Genomic DNA, 26,279 nt, shown 5'->3' on the forward strand with positions numbered 1-26,279 from the left:
TATAATACTTGCTTCCAGGAATGATTTTGGGAGGATTGCTTCCTTTTCCATTTCTTTGAAGAGTTTGTGGAGTATAGAGACTACATCTTCTGTAAATTTCTTGTAGAATTCAGCTGTAAATCCATCCGGACCTGGACTTTTCTTTGACGGTAGGTTTTTTATTACCTCTCATATTTCATTGGCTGTTATTGGGCTACTGAGAGTGGTAATATCTTGTTGATTCAGCTTTGGTAATTTGTACCTTTCTAGGAATCTGTCCATTTCTTCTGTATCTTCTGTTCTGTGAGAGTAAAGATTCTCAAAGTCGCTACTGATAATCTTCTGAATTTTCACTGGGTCTGCAGTAATTACATTCGTTATTGCTTGTATTTGATTTTTTTCTTTTCATTCGTTATTGCTTGTATTTGATTTTTTTCTTTTGTCTTTTTGATGAGGTAACCTAGGGGCTTATCGGTTTTATTTAATCTTTCAAAGAATCAGCTTTTTCTTTTGTTAATTTTTGAACTGATTTCTTCTTCTCAATTGAAATAATTTCTGCTCTAATCTTTATGATTTCTTCCCATCTTTGGGCTCTGGATTTGGTTTGCTCTTCCATTTCTAGTTTTTGAAGGTGCAGCATTAGGGTGTTTATGTGTTCCTTTTCTGTTTTCCTGATGGTGAGTTCACAGCTATGAATTTCCCTCTGAGAACTGCTTTCATCATATCCCATAAATTCCAAAAAGTTGTGCTTAAATTTCCATTGAATTGTAGATATTATTGAATTTCTTATTTCATCTGTGACCCATTGGTTGCTGAATAGGGTGTCGTTTAATTTACATGTATTTAGGGGTTTTTTTCTGGTTTCTTTTGTCATTTATTTCCAGTTTCATTGCACTGTGGTCAGATAATATGTATGGGATAATTTCTGCTTTCTTACATATACTTAAGCATGACCTATGGACGAGTATGTGGTCTATTTTAGAAAATGACCTATGTGCAGCTGAGAAAAATGTGTATTCAGCTGTGTTTGGGTGGAACACTCTCTATATGTCCACCAAGTCCATTTGTTTCAAGCTCTAATTCAGTTCTGTTATTTCTTTGCTAAGTTTTTGTCTGGTTGACCTATCTTTTTGGGATAAGGGGGTGTTAAGTTCTCTTGTTAAGATTGTGATATTGGATATTAGATTTTTCATGTCCATTAAGATTTGCTTTATATGGCGGGGTGCTCCTGTGTTTGGTGCATACATATTTATGAGTGTTACCTCTTCCTCTTGAACTTTTTCACTAACCAGTATATAGTGGTCTTCTTTATTTCACTTGATCATTCTTGAAGTTGAGACTGTCTGAGAATAGGATTGCTACCCCTGCTTTTTTTGAGGTGCTACAGTATGTAGTATTGTGTTCCATCCTTTGACTTTCAACCTATGAATGTCTTTATGAGTTAAATGTGTTTCTTGTATACAGCATATTGTTGGATTTTGTTTCCTAATCCACTGTGCCAGTCTATTTCTCTTAATTGCTAATTGAGTCCATTAACATTGATGGTCATAATTGAGATATATTGACTTACAACTGACATGTTATTTACCTGTTGCCATTTACTCTTTTTTCTCCTGTGTTTAATTGTTTGCCGTATTTAGTTAGTTGCATCTGATCTCTTTCTTGACATTCTGATCATTTTGGTCCCTCTCTAGAACATCTTTTAGTAGCCTCTGTAGTATTGGTTTGTCTTCATGAAATTCTTTAGTTGTTCTTTGTCATGGACGTATTTCACTTCTCCACCAAACTTGAAAGTTTTGCAGGGTATAGTAGTCTGGGCTGGAATTTGTTTTCATTGAGGCCTTAAAGTACTAGGCTCCATGCTCTTTTTTCCTTCATGGCTTGTGAAAAGAAGTCGGCCGTAATTCTGATGGGTTTTCCTTTGAATGTGATCTGCTTCTTTTCTCTAGCGGCTTTCAGTAGATTATTCTTGTGATGAATTTCTGGGATGTTGACTATTATATGTCTTGGTGTGTTTTTAATTGGGTGAGGTTACTTGGTGTTCTGTATGCTTTGGTTACCTGAACATCAGATTGTTTCCTCATATTTGGGAAGTTTTCTGCTACTACTTCTGTCCATATTTTTTTAATGTCATTTGTATTGACCCCTTCTTTCTTATTGATTCCTATTAGTCTCACATTGTTGAACTTTGCATCATCTTGCAAGTGATGAATTATATTTTGCTGTATCCTAGTTTTCTTTTCTTACCTTTTCACTAGCTGCACCAGCGCCTTCAACATCTGAAACTCTGTCTTCACTTCCACTTAAATGGTTTTGCAAGCTTGTGATTGAGATTTTAAATTCCTCTATATCTCTTTGTCTCTGCTTCATGTGATCTATTTCTTTCCTGTATTCCTCATTCAAGGAAGCTATCATTTTTCTAATCTCCTCTATTTTTTATCAATGTCTTCTTTAGAAGCTGTTATTAATTCTTTTACTGCAGTGTTTTCTTCAGATTGAGTTTTCTCCTATGTTTCTGTAGTTGATTCTTTACTTCAGATGCTATGAGTTCAGAGAATTCTTTTTTTATTTCAGAAAAGAATTCCTCTCTGAGTTCCTCTATAACTTTCTGCTGTTGCTTATTTACTATCAATGCTATAAATTCCTACATTTCAGCTGAGCTAGTGTCCTCTGCACTTGTTCTGGGTGCACACTTGGTTTCCTCCATATGTTTCTGCATTTGATTCTTTACTGCAGATGTTATTAATTCAGGGATTTCTTTTTTCATTTCCAATCTGAGTTCCTCTATACCTTTCTGTAGTTGTTTATTTCAGAAGTTGTTGATTCATTGATTTCAGCTGTGTGATTCCCAATTTGTTCTGTGGTAGTGTCCTCTGCACTTTTTATGGGTGGGCTTGGGGTATGAGATTGCATTTTGCTCCTTCTTGTTGTCATTTTGTGTAGCACTGTCTTTTGACCTTTCTTGTAGGGCTTTGGTGCAGTTATAACCTTAGCACCTACTGAAATTCAGGTGCAGATCTACAAAGTTTGGATTTATCCTGCTGTGCTTGGCTTAGGTCTGGCTGCTGTGCTCAGCTCCTTTCTGCTGCCACCCTTGGGAGTGATCCTGTTGTGCCCCTCTGGCAAGATGTTCTGCTCCTGGACTAGCTGGGTGACTTTGTCCCCTACTCTCTCTGCAGCTGTAGGGTTTCACCCCAGGCCTATAGTCCAGGCCTGAGCTGAGTCTGGAGGGGACTATGTGGGGTAGCAGTTAGAGGATGCTCTCTCACATGCCTACCAGGCCTGGGACAGGGCTGGATTTGGGGGTCCCCAGAATGTGGCAGAAATTCTCACTGGGCTGGCGGGGTGGGTTGTATGGCAGGGTGGGGGGGGTACTGCGGAGTGGTTTGGTTGACCCAAGGGGGTGGAAGAGGGTCTCAACCATGCTGCACCTGGGCTGGGACCAGCAGGTCCTGCCCAGGAAGTTCTCCCACACACTCACCTCGCCAGAGGTTTTAAAGGAGTCATCTGAATAAGGTCAAGATCTGCTGGTCTTGAAAATAAAACATTACTATTTCCTACTACAATAATCCTTTCTGGAACTTGAGTTATCACACTAGCATTTGGAACTCCTTCTTGGAGTCCTTGTTCCAGGTTAGCATTTGGTGGTGTGACTTTTAATTTTTCTGGGACCCTCATTTACTACCTAATATCTTCAGTGTATTCCATTTCATACTGTATTAGACTAATTTGTGCCCTCTCAGCAGCAGCGGGAGAAGGAAATGCTGCCGCGCTAACCAAATGTGTACCAAGTACCGCTCGTTGTCTGGCACTATCTGCTTCTGAGCTTCATATTAATCCTTAACTTGCTTCCCATGCATGGGCTGGACTTGGAGCCTCGTCAGTCCCCGGGGCCCTCTGGAGCGTCTGTGACAAGGCTGCAGCCCGCCAGTTCCTGGGGAGCTCTCACAGATGATTGACTGAGTGCCTAGGGTACTCCAGAGGAGGCACCCACAGATCGGCCCACAGTGGTCCAGGACAGACACAGAAGGCTAGTATTGGCCCCTCTCAAGAGCCGTAGCAGAAACTGTTTTCTCTAGTCTCAGGTTTTCATCTTATATTTCTGAAGATGTTTTTGTGTTTTCTTCATTGCTGTTATAATAAAGGAACTGTTTTCTGGCCTAAACTCACCTTCCCTCATTAACTAGATGCTATGTGCTTTTGAGTATTTACAGGCTTCCCTAGCACAAAATTATTTTTTTCCTGTAATACAATTCACCTTCTGCATGAGGTGATTTCCTAATCATACAAAATGCTATAATTTCTCTCACCTTTTAAACAATCTTTCATATCTACAACTTCCTCAGTCCCTCTATTCTCTTCTTCCCTTTACTGTAAAATTTTTGGAAAGAATTGTTTTTCCTTGCTGTTTCTCCTCATTTCCAGTCCCTCTTAGCAATCCCAGGGAGATTCTGAACTCACGACCACTTTAAACTGCTCTTACCTGGATCACCTCAACACTGTCAAATTCAGTGACAATTCTCACCCCCCTCCCAACCCTCTAGAGACTAATCAGCAATGTCTACAGGAACTGGCTGCCCCCTCCTTCTGAGACTCAGTGGCTCTTCTACCCTAGCATACCAGTGGTTTCCCTTGCTACATTCTTTCACCTTTTAGGCATCCAGTCAGCGGGGCATCACAGTACTTCAACTGCTAGACCAATTGTGATACAATAAATTACCTTTTACCTAACACACAGTATGATAATAGAAATATTATCATCAGCTAAAAAACCTGTTTCTTTCTTTTTTTTTTTTTTTTTAGGGAACAGTCTACAGTGTGTTCAGAGATCAGACTCGTAATGATCCTTCTGTTTACAGGCTCCCAAGAGCTGGATTACAGGTGCACACCACTAAGCCCAGTCTCAATTGCCATCTCAGCATGTCCCGGGGGCGGGGCCAGCACAGCAGGCCCAGGGTTTGATCTCCCAGCCCCTGAGCTTGCTTGCAGGTGCTTTTTTTTTTTTTTTTTTTTTTTTTTTTTTTTATTCTACTGAGCTATCTCCCTGGGGCCCTTGTAGGCTCTTTCTTTCTTTCTTTCTTTCTTTCTTTCTTTCTTTCTTTCTTCTTTCTTTCTTTCTTTCTTTCTTTCTGTTTAAGGAAGGAAAGGTTTATTTAGCTCACAATTATAGAAGTTTCAGTTCATAATCAGCTGTCTCCAAAGTAGAGTGGCATGGCACAGGGCAGCAGTTCAAGGCGGCAGAAGACAGAAAAAGCAACAAGAACAGAAAGAGGGGGAGAACAAACCTCTGTTCCTCCCTTATATTGTAAGCAGGCTAGCTTCTCCCAGGGTAGGTGTAGCACTCACACCACCTCCATGACCTCCTATGACAAGGATGAAGACATTTACAAAGTAAGGCCTCTGACTCTTGCTGAGTTAAACTTCTAAACTTCTCAAGTTGAGACAATGTATCAATCGTTAGTCTGTTTGTAGATGTCTTTGCTCCATTGAGTCATTCAACTACCCATGCATTAATACAAGTTTTTTAGTCACTGTGGTTTTATGGTAGTTGGATATCCAATTGAGCACATCCTTCCACCTTGTTATTCTTCTAAATAGTTGTTGGCTATTTTGGGCCATTTGTGTTTCTATACATTTAAGTTCTTTTGGATATTTTACATGTATTATAATGTCATCTGTGTGTAATAAGATCATTATATTTCCCTTTGCAATCTATATATCTTTAATTTGTTTCTATTGGCTTTCTTCTTTTTCTCTCATTCATGGTTCCAGAATGTTTTTCTTCATTTAGAGATCCAGCACAACATTTAAAAGGAATGAGAGTGGACATATGTCTTACACCCCTTTTTTTTCATTTTGTAGGCGCTTTAATCCACTGAGTTATTTGGCCGGCTCCTCTTTCTCTCTCTCTCTCTTTTTTTTTTCTTTTTTTTTTTTTGGAACCAGAGATTGAACTCAGGCCTTTGTGCTTGCCAGGGAAACATTTACTCCATTGAGCCATCTCCCCTCTTTGCTCTTCTTTTCCTTTACTCTCACCAAAAGCCATAATTGTGAATTTTGTCTTTAAAGCTTCTTGCCTTCTTATAATTTACTTCATAAGTTTGTATTACACACACACACACACACACACACACACACAAATATTCTACTTTAGATAAAATCACACATCTGCAACATGCTAGGATTCTTAGTGTATATTCTTTAAGGCAAACATTTTGGAGTTTATATTATTAATTATAAATATTGCAATAGTTTTATGCATAAAGAGGTATAAAATTATACCAGATGGGGAAATGTTGGGTTTACATGAGTTCATTTCAGAGTCCTTTAAATGTTATTATTCACTCTGACTCCCCAAATAAAAGTAAATCAACTCTACCTCTTTTACTTTCTCAAGCATTTTTCATTCTATGGCATCTAAAGAGATGTTGTACTGTGCCAAAAGGTGAAGTGTACAACTGTTTTGGGAGAATCCATGCCATGCATGAGCCTCTGGCTACACTCCTCTGGTGGATGCTGGCCAAGGTACATTTAAATTTAAATTTGGAAGTGGACGAGACCACCTGGCAGGACAAATGTGTTCTTCCACATTTCTGTAAGCATGAGGAAGAGCAATTCTTGGTAGTAGGAATAAAAGTATGAAGGACAAAGATAGTGAGAGTTAAATTGGATGTAGGTACAGGTTAGGATATCATTCGGTATTTGAATTCAGTGTATTCATATAATCTCCATTTTAGACTGTTCAGGTTGTTATAACAAGGTCAGGTAAATTGGGTGGCTTATAAATTAAAAAGTCAAAATTCACTAAACAAATGTATTTCTCACAGTTACAAAGGTTGGGTATCTGTGATCAAGGCATCAGCAGATTCACTATCTGGTGAGAGCCTCTTAATCATAAGTGAGCTTCTCAGCCTAAACATGAGTGGTGGAATTGATGAGTGGTCTTTTAGGGGTCACCCTCAGGAGGATGTTGCCCTCATGACTTAATCATCCAACCAAGGCTCCACCTCCTAATAGCATCTTGGGAGTAGGGATTTTAGTACGACCTTAAGGTAGTCAGAGACATTCTGGTCATACCAATCCCCAAAGCCTAGAGACAGCATTGAAAATAAATGATAATTTTTAAAATTTTTTAATGTGTATAATTTAATTTTTTATTACTTTTATTGAGAAACAAATAGCAATGAAACAGTTTCAAAACTGATTAGTAGGACAGTTTCAATAATTAATATATCATGTCTACATCTTATACTATGAATAACCGCTATGAAAGTAAATCATAATTTGGATAGTAAAGAACAGACAGATCACACAGACTATACACATCAAATCATATGTCGCATCTCCTTTAGGCAATTTATATCAAATATTTCTAATAACCCAACAATAGTGATTATTTTCACAAAATACAACCTATTTCTCTTCTATTACAGATTTCCATTAAGAAATAACAACCAAGAATCAACATTTTAAATAAATAAATACATACTAAAATACTTTATAAATTGAGAAACTTTTTGCTATAATCTTGAAAATAACTCTGATCTTTATCTTAAGAGTCACACTGACTTTCTCTTTCAGACAATACAGTGCTATGTGAAATGCTCCTCTTAGTTATAATTTTACATGGCTGGATCTTTTGAGGTCAGGTTTTAATCATAAATTTACATGTATTTTGACTTTACATTTGACTTTTGTCTTTTTTTGCAATTTTCTTTAAATAATATAACTGTCTTTTCAAACTGACTCTTCAGAGATACTATGCAGCTGCAACACTTAAGGTATGATTTGCTTGACTGATAATGTAATATTCATATCAGCAATCATTTAAAATACATCCTTAAGTATTCTGCAATGATTTGTAATTTTTCTCAATGTCACTGACTTAAAAACCATTTTTCAGAGTCTATGTCAACCTCTAACCACTCTTTTAAAATCAATGCTATTTTTAAATTCTCTCTCAAATATTTCCAAATGTTTCAGACCTTCTTTTGTCATACTATTTACATATAAGGCTACAAGATAAACCTGGAGATTACAGTATGCATAGTCTGCTCATATGAATGTGTGAAAATTGGGAGAATATTTCCCAGAGACTGTTACAATTTTCTAGATAAGATATTCTCCTGGAATCTTGAAATCTAAATTTGTTAGATTTTTATCAACTAAACATAACAGACTTCAGAAAAGGATAATCATGTATGTGTCTTGGACCTGCATAAGTAAATTCAAGGCACACTTTTGTCATGGAAAGATCTGAACCAGTGAATAAGAGACTGAGTATTTGCCATGTTTTGCCCATGAGCAAAGATATTAACCTAAAAACTATCACAAGGGAAATGAATTGATACTTTTCGCTTTTCAGGATTTTTTTAAAAACATTATAACTATCACATTTATGCAGAGAACTGTTTCTTATCTTTCAGCCTAAATCATCTGACACTCCCTATCAGTGCCAGAGCCAGCATCTCCCCCTTTGAAGGTCATCTCAGGATCATTTGTGGTACTCTTAGTCTACTGCCAAATTGTGACATTGCTGCCTCTACTTCATCGGTGGATCTGTTTCTGTTTGGTCCCTTTAGGAATTCTCTGCAATTGTGGTAGATATTTCTCACTTCATTGTCCCAAATTTTAGATGAACCTCTGTGTATTCCAACATAATGAATTACCTAACTTCCTTTAATCAAAAAATTGGCAATTGAACAAAAATTAAAGATGAGATAAAAAAAAAAAACCTTGGAGTTGTCCTTGACTTCCTTCTATCTCCCATGTCTCCTGATAGTTATGGAGGTGTTTGGGTAAAGGAAGAAGCAGCAGCACACACATGGCCACAAAGTGGATTGGAGCTAAGCACCCTCCAGAAAGAGGAAGGCCACCCATATCATGGCAGAGTGAGTTGAACAGAGTGGGGTGGTGTTGAAATAAGAGAAGTAAAGAAAGCTCTTGTCCAACCCATGGCTGACATTCTCTTTTAAAATGTTATAATAAAGAGTATAAAAATATAGTGGAAGTTTTGTTATTCATATGCATTAACTATGTTACATATTTTGTATATGGTCCAAAATAATCCCTCCCTCAAATCAAGGGGTAGAGCAAGGTTGGACTCATCAAATTGGACTTTCTATGATATTTCAATAAAGACATGAGAGTGATGAGGAAATGATATGAGAAGTGATTTCTAGGCAAAGATAGTGGCCGGTGCAAGGGCTTTATGGTGAAAGTGTGCTTGTTCTGTTTGATAACAGTGAAGAGGGAGGCAGATCATACAGGACTTTTACATATGTAGGTTTTGTTTTAAATGAAATATGGAACCTTGCAAGGTTCTAAGCAAGCATGACACAACCTTACTTTGGTTTTAGAGATGTCTACATGGTGTCTTGAGAACAGGCTTTAAAAGCCAAGAGGTAAAAACAGGGAGACCACTTAGGTCATTGTAACAATCTTATTTTCAGTGATGGTAACTCAGACCAGAGTGAGAACGGTGCCACGGAATAGTAAGGTTCTGGATGTATCTGGAAGATGGAATGATCAGGATTACCTGATGAATTGGACATTGGACATGGAAGATAGAAAAAGTTAAGGATGATTCCAAGGTCATCATGATCTAAGGAATTAGGATGAAATGCTATCAACTAGAAATGGATAAATTGTTGATAGATCAGATTTGATGCTGGTAGTGGGAATAGAGGTTAAATTTGGGATGTATGAAGTCTATAATACCTGCTGGACTCCAAGGAAAGATTTTGGATAGACAGATATACATGTATGTCTGAAATATGGAGATTTAATTTAGGTGATATTGCCATGACAAGCATATACTGAACTCTACAAATAACTAAGGTTACTAAGGAAAAAAATAAAAATAAAAATAAAAAACCCAAGAGCTAAGTTACAGTTATACCAAATGGAAGGGAAACACTTAGAGCTATTACATTCTATTTCAAGTGCTCAGTAGGAAGCACTGTTCCAGCTGTGAAATGACAAACTTCTGTTCACTGAATTTTAGAGATGCAAAATCAAAAGAGAGTTAAGGGATTTTCCTATAAAAGCACAGTATCATCCCAGTTTGACAAGTGATTTGGAGACATACCATCTTGTTGATGTACCTGAGAGATACATAAGCAAAGAAGACAGCTAAAGCATGGTGAAGGAGGAAGGCAAAGAATCAGATTATAAGAAAACAAGAAAATCTGGGGCTTCATGTGATTTAAAATGAAGCACTGCTCAGGCTCACCAGCCTCCTCCTGCAGCCATCCATGGGATTCTTCATCGAATAGAACCTTGCAGGCCTACACCAATCAACAATCAAAACACAGAAATTTCAGAACCACAGTTCACACTCATGTAGATGTCTATCTGCTAAGTGGAAAATTACAAATACTATTTAGGATATGAAGACAGTGGAACTCATTGCATGGCTGTTGAGAACCTTGAATGGTGCAGCTGCCTTGGACAACAGTGACTTTAAAAGAGTGACAGTGCCTTTAAAAGTTAAGCTGAGTTATCCCATGTTATGGTGTGTGTCTAGACGTCCCCCAAAGCCTCTGCAGTCATGGGGAAGGCTTCTAGAGTTTTTGATTGATTCATGGTCCAATGCTGAGATTAAGGATGTGAGTGCTACACTCACTCATACCCACCAGAGAGTTGCCTGCATACAATGCAAAGGATGGAAAGAGGCTGGCTCTCGGCTGCTCCTCCCTTTTTGCTCTTATTGCTTTTGCTGTCTTTCACAGCCATGGAATGTTTGTCCCTCTGCCATAGGCCACTCTCCCTTAGAGCCAGCTGAATGTGGACTGCAACTCCCACAAACTGTGAGAAAAATAAATCTTTCCATCGTTAATTCTGAACATCAGGTATTTTGTCTTAGCAGCAAGAGAAAAGTAACTAAGACACTCCATGATCCAGCAATTCTACCCCTAGATGTACACCAAAAACAGCAACAATGAAAGGAAGTGGGGACCAAGATGCACATCTATACAACAATAGCACATAGCAAATTCCAATGAGTTTATGTAGCTTCAGTATGCATAGTAAATATAGATTTAATATTATACCAGATGGAGGCCCCAGTGACATTCATAGAGCTTCCCTTTTCTTACATTTTCACATTTCCAAAATGTGATCAATTCCGGTATCTTTCCCATAGAGTTGCCTCCTGGGGATCACCTCTTTATACAACAGCTAGATAGGACTGAATGCTTGATTCATCTCACTGACCCTGACTCCACATGGATCCCACAGAGAGTTTAGTATGGAGCTCCAAACCCTGCTCTGTCACTGTGAGACTCAACGGAAGGCAGCCCTACTTCCTCTAAACCCAACAAGTGGAATTTCCAAGGGAAAACTTACCCCATACTGAGTGTTACCAGTACTGCTGAGATTTTGACTTCTTTTACAGATAAGCAAGATAAGTTTAAAAAGTTAGATTTTGACTTCTTTTACAGATAAGCAACTTCTCAAAATTTCCTACATTGTCTTGGGGTGCCCTCCCTCCCTGTGCTCCTTACTAAAAATGACCCTCTGTTTTTCCAGTTGATAGTGGCCATTCAATATGAATCCAAGTTGATTGGGTGCTGTCAGGGCATCTGCCCATGCCAACTTGCAGAATAGAGCATATTAGGTTCTGCCCATGGCAAGAAATTCCACAAAACATGCGAGTTACATGTGTGTATGACCTAGAATTGAGGATGCAACTTTGACCCCATGTTTTTGTTCTCCCTTATATTTTTTCCAGCTTTCTTAGTCATAAAAATAAAGGTCTCTTCTGAGTAGCCACCTATCCTCACCTACACAGTGCTGGGCTTCAAGTCTCACGTATGCTTTTCCCTAGATAAGCCTTTACCTTTGGTATCATTAGTGTATCTCCTCCTCAGAGCCTTTTTTTTTTCTTTTTGGTTACCAGCATGATTTTATTTCATGTATTTTTTATTCTGCATATTGCTGTCTTCCAATTAGTTGTTCATATTACCAGATACAAGCATGCAAAATTTGTCCAAAAAAAGTAAAGGAAAAAATAATTTAAGCATTAACCGTTCCTTTCAATAAAAAAAAAAAAAATCAGCAGTACAATTATCCAAGCTATCCTTTTGATGTTTTCGCCCTTCTTTCTTTTTTTATTTCTCCCTTCCCTATATGTGCAAACATGTTTGTAGCAGCACAATGTCTCATAGCTAAATCTTGGAAACAACCAAATTCCCATTAAATGAGGAATGGATAAAAAAAGATGTGGCATTTTTATACAATGGAGTATTACTCAGCCATAAAAAATAAGCTCAAGGCTTTTAAGGATGCAACTAGAGACCATACTCATAAGTGAAATAAAGCAGACCCACATGTGTAAACATTGTCCTGTCCCCCTAGTGTAAGAGTCTGAAAGAGTAATAAACCAGAAATGTACAATAGATACTGTAAATGGGAAGGAAATATCCAAAGGGAAGGGCCTTGTTTATTAAGACCTCAGGGAGCCATCCCAGCCCACATTTCTACCATATGTGACAGCCATTTTGGTTCATCCTGGGGGTCAGCCGTGTAACTGGCCATGTTTCTGTGCCATTTTCTTTTTAAGCTGACATCATGGACATGAGGATATCTCACCCTACAAAATATTTTATAAGGGCTAAAACTTCCACTTTCAGGAAACATGTGGTACCTCCTTTGTTATCTTCTAAATCAGGTTAAAGTCCCTCTTCTGTTTCTTCTCACATAAATTCAGTTAATTTAGAAACACGTGCCTGAGAGCCTACACAGAGCAAAGCGCGCTGCCAGTGAAGGTCAAATCAACTGGCTGTGAGCGTGCGACACAAGGCTGGAGCCAACGGAAAACAGGCCCTGTCGTGTATTGATAACTTTTAAGGTATTTTTTCTCTGAAATGCTAAAAAAGAAGATTCTATCTCTGTTGCCTTAAAGTAATTATCAAGCTTTTATTGTCAGGATAAATGGGAGTAATGCTGTTTCTCAACAGCATGGGGGCTGCAAGTTATGGCAAGGCCTAAGGTAAGGCATAAGAGCCACATGCGTTGCCAGAGATACCTGGCAACACAGATGAGCCTCCTGAGAGATGCTCTGGAAATTCAGTGGATCTGCGTTCTTCAGAGGAGACACAAGACCTAGCTTGTCTCTTCATAGGCCCTATGATGTGCCATGGAAAACATCCTGCAGATCTCAGCCACATCGCTATTAGTCTTCAGCTTTAAAAAGTGGAAACAATTTGATCCTGAAGGAGTCAGTGAGCTCCAAGTGTATGGAGAATTCTAAGGGGGAAACAAAAACTCTGGTGCTGCTCATTTGGCCAGAGGCATCTGCTGGTACAACTGAGTCTCACAGAGGACAATCTAAGGATCTCCTCTGAGAGACATAAGCTCTATAAAGGAAGCTAGCTGGAGTCCTGTGGAAGGGGGCGCTACCCTTGTCTTCAACAACCTACCTTCCATCTCAGCACTGTTTGGGTCCAGTAATAACTAGGAAATGGTGACAGATGGGCACAAAGCGGTAGTCTAAATTATACTATTCTTCATTTAGATCTTTTCTGCAAAAGTCAAGGAAAATGGTGTGAAATCTCTTATATTCAGGCTTTTACAGCTTTTTATCTCTATAAAGGCCCAAGAGCTATGGTACTTAAGGAAGTTTCCCGGGAATAGGAAATTGATATCACTGATGTCCCTGTCATCAGATGTCTCACAGGAATATGAGTCTCTCCCACCTGTTCAATGAAAGCCATCACACTGGGAGTTCTCTTTGAATGTGTTCTCATAATGCTCACACTAACATATCAGTCCCCTCATATACTGTACTCCTTAAATAGACTTTAGCCCCGTAAGACATAGTAAGAGTAGAGTTCCTTAGTTTTCCATCCCAAAGTTAGTCCTAATCCTAAAAGAAGTTCCAGGAGTAGAGGGAACTACTCAAGCCGAGGTTCCTTTATCAGTAGCAGATACCCAACAATGCTGAGTAGTTAGGCAAGTTTTCAGAAGACCCTGATAGGCTTGCAGATGAGCCTCCACACCCCTGTGACCCACCTGCTGGACAGGGCCTTTCCTGTGTTCAACCATCAGGATCTACATAAGAATACAAGGAGAAAGGCAGAGGGCAAAAAAGGCTGAAATTATGGCTGTTACAACTGGCAATATTTTAAGCATACTGTTGTTACTGGGGATTGGCAAGGGGAATAATACAGGACACATAATTTATAGAATTATAATAGTCACCCAAAGAGCTATATACAAAAAGAGTGCAGGAAATCTGTCCATACACTAAAGACCAAAGAATCCAGCTGAGGGCCTGGATCCCTGGTAATGTCCTGCATGAGTCCAGCTGAAGATCTACAGCCCATAACAATGCCCCCATGAATCCAACTGGAGACCTAGATCCCAGAACAATGTCTTGTGCAGGCCTGATTCACACATCTGTGCTGGGAAGGCCTAAAGGGCAGTGGTGGAAGCTAGAAAATCTGTTTCGGTACAATGCAGGATCTATACCTGCAGGCTGAGGGATCTGCACTGGAGCCAGGAAGCAACACTCAAGGTTACCACCAGCATTCCCCTGAAAGGCACCACAGCCATCCTCAGTGACAGTGAGAACAGCTGAGTCTATATCAGGAAGGCTGGCATGACAAGCTTCTCAAAGAGATTGAATAGTGTATCATCTCTGGAACCAGAAAGCAATGTTCAAAGTAAGGACCAGAGTTCCCCCAAAGTGAACTGTAGGCATTCTCAGTGTCAACAAAGTCCTCTGATGAGAACAGCCCAGTTCATCAGGAAAGCCAGCATGACAAGTTCTGTCAGGAGAACTAACAGCTTCCTGACAGCTTCATAACAGCTTCTCTTCTCCAGTTCTTCATTTTATGTCACTGGCAGCAGTAAGTACCACCCTGGTTCAGTGTAGCTCAGTGTTACAAGCTGACCACCAGTTGTCAATCCACCACACACACCTATATTGTCCAAAGGAAACCAAGGCCAATCAGATAAAGTCCCTGGTTAAAATACAAGAAAATGAGATACTGAACCCTCAACTATACCAAGTCACAGCCAGGCCCCTGCTCCATGTATCAGACAGCTGATGTGCCTGGCTCATGGCACTGAAAGACTGACCACTCCCACTCCCACAAAGGAGCTAGGCCAGCAGAGCCCTTACACCCATGCGCTGATGAAAAGGAATGAATGAGCTGGATGCAGTCTGTGCTGTCTCTGTCCATGGACATCTTCATCTCCTATGAGGAACCCCTGGTGACCCTAGACATTACAATTAATTCATTATTTATGGATATAAAAGTGCCTTACTTTGCTTTACTTTTCTTCTCTAAAAAGCGCTCCCTTAAAGCTATAGTCATAATGGGGTCCAAGGGACCCCAGGTCAGAGCTTCTTCACACCTTCTTTGACATGTCAATTTGAAAGTCAAATGTTTAATCATAAGCATTTGATGGTCCCACAGTGTCCCACTCCCTTTTCCTTTACTAGCAGGTTTACTAGTAAAACTGGATAGTCTATCTTCCCAGACAGGTCACTGCCTTTCACTGTAAGGGACACCAAAGAGACATGTATACAGGAAAAGGCTGTAAAAAGGCAAGAAGGACAGCCTTGAGGTCTCCTCCCCTTGGGCTGCTAGAGACCCAGTTGCTTCTCAGCAGTGCTGGAGGCCAAGATCAGCCCTGAAGGAGCACTGTCAGGGCTTCTGCCAGTGGTCAGACCCATTTTCCTGTCTCCAACTGTGTGGTGACTGGGAGCTCGGAGTTCTGAGCTAGACCAAAGCTTTAAGTAGAGCCCCTGGCCTAATCTGCCCCCAGCAGGCACCGTCAAAGGTCGTGGCCATGTGCACCAGACATGTGGTAAGTAAGGTTTGCTCCCCTCTCCACCTGCTATGCAGGCACCTCAGGGCCTGGTTCATGGTACAAGAAGGGGCCAAACAGACAGGACTTATGGGAAGGGATGGCAGAGCAATGAAGGAAGGGCATCCCAAACCACCCATCTCAAAGGAAGCCACCCTTCTCCCTGTAGGAATTAAGGGGTCACCACATGGGCAGTTGTCTGTCATCACAGCTTTGTCTTGACACAGGGTTCCACACAGGGTCAGGTAGGAGATGCAGAGAAGAGCCAAGAGGGGGGTGCTGAGAAGATGGTATGTTAGGCACAGGGCAGGAAGCCCAGCCTGCCATGCAGAACACAGCCCTGCCACCCATGCCAGATCTGATATCCAGTACACTGTCCTGGCACCCAGAACAGGGATCCGACACTCAGAACAATGACCTGACAGCCAGTACCCCTGTGTCAGCTCAGGCCCTGGTTTCAGCCTATGCTGGCCTCTACTATGTTCTCTGGATGATTGAACATGCAGTATTTTGAAAAGAGTTCTATAGTTAAAAGAATATTTTTTCTAAAACTGTTTCCTGAACTTGGTTATTTTACTGTAAAACAAAAACAATGAAATACATTGGAGGCAGGGTATGTGGGAGGGAGGGAGGGAGGGAGGGAGGGAGAGAGAGAGAGAGAGAGAGACAGAGACAGAGAGACAGAGAGACAGAGAGACAGAGAGACTGAGACCAAGACCAAGACTGACAGAAACAGAGAGAGGCCTTACTGTCACTCAAGGCCCTGCCTGCCCTTATTCCCAAATCCTAAGGAACCCGTCTTGAACCCTTAGGAAGATAAATGGACCTTAGGACAAGAAGGAATTAAAAAGAGACTTTGGAAATATTTAGAAAACAAACTGCACCCTCCCTGGGTAGACAGTGAAAAGCTGTAGAATGATTCTTTCCATATGGGAAGATGGTCCACCTGGGCAATGGTCACTTGAATTTTCATAGGACCAGGACTAGAGGCCACCACCTGACAGGTGTGCAAAGCTTGCCCACTCTATGCCTCTAATAACCCAACTCAGACCACCTCCTTTGTTAGGACCTGTACAGAGGAGAGGAACAAACCTGAGGAAAGCCTGGTAAATTAGACCTCACCCTCAACCACCATGTGGGACATTTGAGCAGATACTGGTACTCACTGATGCCTTTCCAAGCTGGCTTCCAGGTTGCTGATCTGGCAGACTATGCTAGCATAAAAATGATTTCTATATTTGGGGTTGAGATCTGCTGCCCACCCTAGTGTGGTTTCTTTGAGGATGGAGGTCTGTGGGGGGAAGTAGGGCTGACAGACAAAAAGAGCACCGGCTGTTCACCGGTGAAAAAAAGACTAATTGGTAGGTGAAAGAGAATTTCCCAATATTATTATGTCCTGGGAGAAGAGGGAAAAATGTAACTGGACTCCAGTAACTTTGGTGTCCTAAAGTTACTTCCACATAGGTGAGGACCTGAAATAGGTCATAGAGACAGAAAGTGGAAGAGGTTAAATGGACTGAGAGTAAGGGGAAGTGAGTCTCCTATGCCCATACTCTTAAGCTATCTTGTGCAACTACCATCCCCATACTATTGTCTTCTCAACAGTGTTTTTGTGCTACTCAGTATTTCACCTTCAGATTCACTCTAGTATCAATTTAAATGGATCTGAAGAACACCAAGTGAATTGTAATCTAGATCAGCTTGAAACACTGAACCTTCAATACAATTAGCAACTTTTTAAGCCTATGCTAACGATGCTGGAAGTAGATCTGTCCAAAGTTCACTTACTACCATTTTAGAAAGTAGAAGGGTTCTTTGAAAAAAGGCTATTTCTACAGTTGAGGAAATGAAAGGAGATAGAACATTCTACTGCAATAAGGAAATATGAAGGGGCTCAAAAAATGATACGATCAAATCAAAAGGATGATGGAGCCTTCTAGAAGGGGTTCACTGGCCAAATCTAGGATAATCTGAGCATCAGCATGGATAATGATTGCAGTGGGTTAAGCACTTAGCTGCTTCAGCTATATTTAATTATATTCATTTTCCTGTTCTCACTACCTTCCATCACTTCTCTCCTCCTTGTTTCTCTGCTTTTAAACTATATGCAAGGCCACAATATTCATCCATTTTTCCTCTGCATCTGGATGGTGCATCTGCTGTAGATGGGCTTTCTCTACATTAATTTTTTAAACCCATCTTTTAGTTTTATACATTGGTGTGAAACATGATTTCTCTCTCTCTCTCTCTCTCTCTCTCTCTCTCTCTCTCTCACACACACACACACACACACACACACACACACACATGTTCTTTTGGTGGCCACCTCAGCCTGCCCTGGGGGCGAGGCTGGCACAGCATGTGGTACCAAGGATTGAAGGCAGTCCCTGAGCTTGCCTAAGCTTGCCTAAGCAGGCATTTTAGATCACTGAGCTATCTAACCGGCCCAGAAAAATGAGCTCTTAACGGAATTAGATTTCATGATACTGAAATCAATCTGGCACTATATTAGGTTGACACATAAAATTAGTATCTTTATAGGTAAAACAGGTGGATATTAGAAACTTCAAATGACTGAACAACATGGTCCATTCATGATCATATGAATTTTACATTGTATCTTAGGGGTAAAGTAACACAAACAGTACAATTGCATCTGTTAAAATATTCCACTCAGCTCACCTAAACCTGAGAAGTGCCTCAGGGCCAAAACTCAAAATCCTTATTTGAAGGCCTACTGCCAGGAGGTAGAGATAAGATACATTTGTGCCAGATCCTCCTGCATGGCCTACAGTGACCTTTCTTCACTTGGAGCTCATGGCTGTTTCATGCATATGACTGCAACTCTTACACTGAACTCTAACGGAGTGAATTATGGGAAAAGACATACAATATGTACATCTGACATGACTCAGCACTCTGTCAATCACACTGCTAGCCATGATCTGCAAAACCCAAATAAGGCACCCTGTATTCATGACATTGTTTTAGGTTCCTAAGCTCAACACATTTAAAGCTCATGCCAGAACCAGTCAGATAACTCAGTGGACTGCGAGTGAGACTGGGCGTGGTGGTGCATGCCTGCAATCCCAGCGCTTGGGAGGCTGAAAACAAGAGGATCACTATGAGTCCAATCTGTGAGACCTTATAGATCCTTTACTAAAAAATAAAGTAAAATAAAATAAAAATAAATAAAGCTCATGCCATTTTCCTTTCTGCTGGGGAAAGCCTACTCACACTAACCATACCATTAATGAATTAAATTTTCCTCACTGCCTTGTTCCATGGCCATTTCTTTGCTTGGTGTACACAGCCTGTCTGGGGACCCATCATCCACTACAACAAAACTTGATAGATTACTTTCTTCTTTCATCCTCTGTTCCTTTCATTTCCTGGGAAGCTCAGTGCAGAAGAGGCCCAGGGTTAGAACTCAGGACTCCCTGGGTCCCTATCTGATGCCATTTACACATCCCAGGAACACTGTGGAGAGTGTCATGGTGAAGAGAGGAGTTAAGAGACTTCAACAAGTTGAAAGGAAGTACCCTATAATTGTTCAGCCACTCACTACGCATTAGTAACTACTACCTACTAGTTACCACAGTTAGGGGGGAAAGCCTCCTTTATTAACGGAAACTGGTGCTGTAGTAAAAGCACAACTTCTAGATTTTATATTTCCAATAATGACTTATTAAGTCATAGATGTCTTTTCCCTCTAATTCAATAAAAATGCACACTTCAGTTGTTTTATATGAGTTCTTTTTCTTTTACACATTACATAGAATTTTGTAGGTGATTGTGAATACTAAATGTTTGCTCACAAACATATAGACTCCAAGTGTGACTCTTTGGAGAGTTGATAAGAAAATGTTTTAAATGCCTCAGCCTTCTGCTGCCAATTATACCAATGCTAAATTTAGTTGGATTTTGGTTTGTCCTCATCTGCACAATGATGATAATCTCTAATTTGGACTTTCCAATATAAGCATTGTTATGAAATCGTCTGTAGTCTAAGATTGCTTAGAAAAGGCAAAAATAACTTTAATTCTTGCAAATCTGAACAACAATATGCAGCATAAAAAGAATAAAAAGCTCATTGCATAACACAGTAGAACAAAACTTCCTTCCATGGAGTTGTCTAGCCCTGAAAATAATTGTACTTTATTCAAGTATGGATTTTTAAGGAACTGTAACACCAAATAAAACTTACATCAGCAATTCTGCTTTGGAAGGGCTGGCCAAATAGCTCAGCAGATTAAAGCACCTGCAAGCAGGCACAAGGGCCGGGGGTTCAATCCCCAGGGCCTGCTATGCTGGCCCCACCCTGGGGGTGTGCTAAAACAGCAATTGAGAGAGGATGTGGTGGCATGGACCTGTAATCCCAGCTCTTGGGAGGCTGCAAACAGGCAGATCACAAGGGTCTGATCTAGGAGTCAGACCCTGAACACCCTGTTGACCCTTCCCTAAAATACAAAAAATACAAAAATAAATAAAGAAAAATAAAAAAAGAAAGAAAAGAAACTGAATCCAAATGTGACCCTATTTCAAAAAAAGAAAAATTCTGCTTTAGCCTATTCCAGGGGCTTAGAAAGTAGGCAAGATATTTACAAAATAAGTCACATTTTCACTATCAAGAGAGTACACCTTTTGGTTATACAAGGTAATCATTTCTAACCTGCAAACTAAAATGCTTTGAAACTTAGTTTTAGATTACAAAATATTTAAGATTTTGAATTCAGACTGAAAATGTTTATCTGGTGAAGTCTATGCAAATAGTCCAAACTCCAAATAACTACAAATCTGAAACACTTCAGGTCCCAAGTATTTCAGATAAGGGATCTTCAAGTTGAATTTGGTTCATTTAATCACCTGAATATTTAATTCACTACTGCCCTTTTTAGGACAAAATTCAACCAAAAGTTACAAACTTCTTTTCTGCAGTTCCCGTGGAGGCCACAGCATCCTGAACAAATGCCTAAGTCTTCCCCATGTCAAGAATGCTTCACACCTGTATGCCTAAGCTCATGAACATGCTCCCATGTAGCCAATGACTGCTGTCAGTTACCAAAATAGCACTTTCTGGCCAGGTAGGGTGGTGAATGCCTATAATCCCAGCATTCAAGAGGCTCAGAAAGGAGGCTTGCTGTGGGCTTGAGGTCAGCCTGAGTTCAAAGCCAGCCTGAACTACGAAGCAAGACCCTGTCTCAAAAACAAGCAAACAAACAACAACAACAAAAAATGAATAAGCATTTCCAATCTCTCATATAAAATGAAATTACTCTTCTTTTCAGACTTGATACTACATTTTAATCTCCTATCTCTGGCTGTATCTTATGCTATATCCAAATCTTCACTGGTTGCCAGGGAGATAGATCAGTGGAATAAGTGTTTGTCTGGTAAATTTAAGGTCCTGAATTCAATCCCTGGTACCACAAAAAAGCAAACAAATAACAAATCTTCACTAAATATTTTGATCTTTGCTGTCTTAACATCACTAATTTACTTAAAAGCCAAGGTACACACATAAAATTGAGAGTTATATGTTTTATGTCTCAAGAAGTTACAAAAAGAATTTGTTACAAATGATGAAATAGTTGTATAATTAAGCATAAAGTCAGCAAGATAAGCCAATCTAATGTTTTGGAGATGTAGAATATGGTAAGCCTTGTTTCCTGGTCTTTTCCTCCCAAGCATATGAAAATTATCAGGTATTGTTTTCCTATGTCCTTCTATACTCCAATTCTCTTCCATCTCTGTACTTGAGAGATGGAAGGTACAAATCCAATAAATATTTGTCTTTCATACCTGAAAGAATCTTTAATAATCTTGAATATTTAGCAGCTCATAATCGTTTCCATGTTTTAAAACTTTTTAGAAGTACTTCTGTTTATCAGACTTTACAATTGCATAGATTATAGGCCCAAGCTACTTAGTGTGACAACTTGATTTCAACAAGTAATTACACATTATATAATTACTTATATGTAGTATCATTCTTATAGGTAATAAGAATCAACCTCTATGCATACTGTAAAATGCATTAAAAATTGTCCCATTATGCAATTATAGACACTAAAATAATGGAAATCTAGGTCATTGTTTCTAGACTTCTATAAACAACCTAATTCCTTAGAAGCTGCATCAAGTGTTCAGTTTACGAGATGAGTCATGTTTGTTTGAGAATGAAAATCAGCATAGCTGAGGAACAGTGAGCGAGGAAAAAAAGGTATCAGATGAGGCTACAGTGGTAAGAAAGCAGCACACTGCCTTTAACATCTGAAACCATGTGATGAGTTTCATTATACAAATACTGAAGGGTCATCAGGAAGAGAGAGGTCAGATTCGACAGTTTTATAAGACCTCTCTGGTGATTGAGTAGAAAACAAATAAGAAAGCAGAAATTTTAGGAGGACTATGGCAGTAGTTGCTATTCAGTTTATTGATACTAGTTTTCAGAAGAGTAATGTCTTTCTAGAATTTTTATTCCCTTTAAGTGATTCTATGACATGATTAACTATCTGCCTCATAGTTGTATGAACAAGATTAAATACTACATATATACATGCCATTTATACAGGCATAATAAACATTCAGTTTTTATACTCTTGCTTGTCTTCTAATATTAACTGCTATGTGTAACTCTATTGCCAAATTATAAAAAGCAAATAAGGTGCATGACCCTATGGAAAAATGAAAGTCAATTATTTTAGTCTTTTTGGGTTGCTATGACAAAATTCCTGAGATCAGACACTTTATAAGAACATAAATTGACTTTTCACAGTTCTGAAAGCCAGTAAAACCAAGATCAATGTTCTAACATCTGGGAGTATGCTGTGGGCTTTCGTAGTGAATCTTCATGTGACAGAGAATAGAGGGCAAAAGGGACCAAATTCTCCAACCTCTTTTATAGTTTCTTTAAGTCACTTATGAGGAAGCTGTGGAAACCTAAACTATTTCCCAGAGGCACTGTTACATTAAGCATGATTACAGTGAGGATCAAGTTCATAGCATAAGTTTGGAGGGGCAGATTCAGACTATAGCACAGATTAGATCTAAATGTACTGCCATTTTAAACAGAAACAGAGAATGTAACTTAAGGATCGAATATTGAGAATACTTGGTCTACACATTGAATAAGGGAGGAGGATTAGACAACGAAGAAAGGAGGGAACACTCCAAATCATACGTGGCTTTAGAAGCCATTGTAAGGATTTTAGCTTTCTTTATAAACAAAATGGGGAACCTTCTTCCAAAGAGGAGTGACATGGTCAGTCTAACTTTGGTGTTAAAACTGGCTGATATTCTTAAAATAGGTGGATTTTAAGGGGCAAACATGAAAAAACAGAGGCTAATAAAAGAATCTATAATAGTCCAGAAGAGTGATCCTACTAAATCCAAGGTAGTGGCAGCAATCATAGTGGAAACTGGCTAGATTCTTGCTCAATTCTGAAAGATTTTCTGATGATTATATGAGAAGGAATGGTATCAGGAATGACTCTAGACTTCTCATCTGAGTAAATGGAAGGACAGAGCAGCTATCAACAGAGATTTAGAGACTAAATTAGATGTAAAAATCAGCTTCTTCACTAGAAACATAATAGGGAATTCTGTTGGGCCATCTGTGAAAGTATCGGGTAGACAGTAGGAGTGAGTTGGAATTGGGGGAAAGGTCTGGAAAGGTAAGTGCAGCAGCTATTGGCCTATAAACGGCAGTATTTAAAACTCTGAGGTTAGGTGTGAGAATGTACACTAAGCAAAACTGTGAGGAGTCAAAAGCACTCAAGTATTAAGGTTGGGGAGAAGATGAACAATCACAAAAAGGGCTGAAGTGAAACAGCAAATGAGGTAAGAGGAAAAAGACTATGGTACCCTGACAACCCCACATTCTCTAATTTCTACTCATCTTTCAGATCCCCGAATCTCCACATCTTCTCTCCTAAATTTGGTCAGTTGTCTTTCCTAAGTGTCCCACAAAATTATTTTCTCAATAATTTTAGCTTTTCAGCTTATCTTCCTTTAATATAAACTTCCTGAGACAAGGAATCAAATTTTTCTTACTGATGGACTAAAAATTCCAAGTTGTTATGTTTAGTACATAATAACTGCTGAGCACAAGGTGGGTGAACTGAATCAGTAAGATCAGCACTTTTCTGATTACAGATGGTGATACTAGTGTGATAATTAGTCTTTTATGGTTACCAAGGCAACAGTACCACGCATACATTTATTTCATTATATTTATTTTTCATTCTCTGTATTTTTCTTCATACTTGGTTTTCCACAGGGAGTTTTCTAGCTTTAATTAGTTGCTATGTCTCATAGTTTTGATTTGGATAAAGAGGGAGAAAGGAGAAATACCAAATACACCATGCATATGTCACATTAAGAATCTTATTCACAAAATTGGGAAGGAAAGTATAATAAATTCTATTTTATAGGCAGAAATTGGGCTTTAGAAATGATAAGCAGAAAAAGGAAAAGAAAGTAAGCAAGGGTAGGGAGTGTGGCTCAGCGGCAGAGCTCTCATTTTTTTTTTTAATACACAAGTCTGCTTTATTTCACTTATGAATATGGTCTCAAGTTGGATCCATTGACCTATGTAAGTCTCATGTTTATCTTTCTTTATGACTGAATAAAAATACCACATCCTTTTATTCATTCTGCAGATGACAAGCATTTAGGTTGTTTCCAACATTTAACTATTACCAAGTGTGCTAGTATAGACATAGGTACACATATATTACTGTGGTGTGAAGTTTCACATTCTTCTGGGAAGCCACCAGAAAAGGAGTTGCTTGTTCGAATGGTACCTCTAGTCCTAGTTTTTTTTTTTTTTCAAAATTTTATTGATAAACAGATAGCAATGCAGAGCTCTCATCTTGATGCTCAGTACCACACACACACACACACACACACACACACACACACACACACAGAAGTGATAAGCCGTAAGCAGCTTAAGGTCATACAGATGGCAATAGGACTCCAATCTCTGTGTGGCTCTTGTGTGTGCAGGTGTGAGGACTTTGTAAGGCATGTGGTGTGTGAGTGTGAGCCATATAGTATATTTACACATGCATAGAACATTCCTAAAGCAAAATAAAACAAAAATGCAATTATTTAAAACATATATTTGGGTTACTTACAGGAAAGTACAATAGCAGAGACCCAAAAAGGATTGTTTCCAGCAGGATAAGGCCTGATGCTCTGATGCTCTAAAAGACAAAATGGAAAATGTCATTGTCAACTTACATTTCTAGGCATAAAAGAATCTATGTTCTTGTGGAAATTTCTCAACCATTATAAAATGTTCAGTAGGAGAAATTAAGGGAATAAATAACAAATGGCTTGAGTTCAAGGGAGTGAACAATTGAGACGTATACAAAGCTGAGCTATGAGAGTGATGTTATGGGCTGGCCAAATAGCTTAGTGGATTAAAGCGCCTGCAAGCAGGCACAGGGTCCAGGGGTTTGATCCCTTCACCTGCCATGCTGGCCCTGACCCCAGGGTGGGCTGAGATGGCAATTGAGTCTGGGCATGGTGGTGTGTGCCTATAATCCCAGCTCTTGGGAGGCTGTAAACAGGCGGATCAAGATGAGTCCAGTCTAATAGTGAGACCCTGAACACCCTGTAGACCCTTCCCCCCACCCCACCCCCCCAAAAAAAGTGATAATAGACTTTGTGTTAGAGCCAGGACCTTGATGAGATCTTAGTCTGTAAAATTTTGAATCACTTAAGAGTTTGAGCACCTTAAAATACTACCTTGAAGATTCTCTCAATCCAAGAAATTAACATACATTGAAGATCTTGTCTGTATTTCTGGGACATCAACAACAACTGCCTATTGAATGCTACACATAAACCATTTCACAAATACAGAAGAGCTTTTGTGGATAAAACAAGCATATTCATAAGGTCTTGGAGTCTTTATGCTGCATTTCTCACCATGCTAAAATATGTAAGTAATTTTGCACACTCATTAGTACAGCTTCAGTATGTGAATTTGAATCACATTAAATAATAGAGTGTCTCTGAGCTGGGCGTAGTGGCACATGCCTATGATCCCAGCACTCTGGAGGCTGAGGCAGGACGGTCCTTGTGAGTTCAAGACCAGCCTGGGCCACAAAGTGGACCGACCTGCAATAGCAAGACTCTGTCTCAAATAATAATAATAATAATAATAATAATAATAATAATAATAATGAGAGAATCCAGTGCATAGTGTGGCACTGAGGGGGAATGTCGCCTAGTGCTCCTCATGAACCTGGAGGACCTATACAACAGCATTTATGGACATTGGTAACCTCCTCATGACCAATGTCTGCTTGGAAGGGTCATATTTGGAAAACACAGCAACTAATGCAGCCCAGCTCTTGTTTAAGAGAAACACTGGGCTGGAGAGATGGCTCAGTGGTCTAAAGCACCTACTTGGAACAAGCTTGGCAAAGCACAGGGACCGCGGTTCGATCCCCCAGCACCAC

At 39.5% G+C, this 26,279-nt stretch overlaps 1 protein-coding gene, 1 non-coding gene and 1 pseudogene across 2 annotated transcripts in view; 1 reads left to right on the plus strand and 2 right to left on the minus strand.

Moving 5' to 3' along the window:
- Positions 1 to 11,333, minus strand: part of LOC105743635 — a 15,584-nt pseudogene extending 4,251 nt beyond the window's left edge.
- Gpr158 (G protein-coupled receptor 158) overlaps positions 1 to 26,279 on the minus strand; it is a 503,792-nt gene that overhangs the window by 180,219 nt on the left and 297,294 nt on the right. Inside the window, exon 5 of the mRNA XM_004641901.3 lies at positions 24,945 to 25,013. Within this exon, the coding sequence (XP_004641958.2) occupies positions 24,945 to 25,013 (69 nt within the window). The remainder of the gene's footprint in view (positions 1 to 24,944; positions 25,014 to 26,279) is intronic.
- On the plus strand, positions 15,558 to 15,686 carry LOC111812836. Its single transcript, XR_002818225.1, has one exon.

This window comes from Octodon degus, unplaced genomic scaffold, assembly GCF_000260255.1.
Source record: "Octodon degus isolate 3935 unplaced genomic scaffold, OctDeg1.0 scaffold00145, whole genome shotgun sequence".
NCBI lineage: Eukaryota > Metazoa > Chordata > Mammalia > Rodentia > Octodontidae > Octodon > Octodon degus.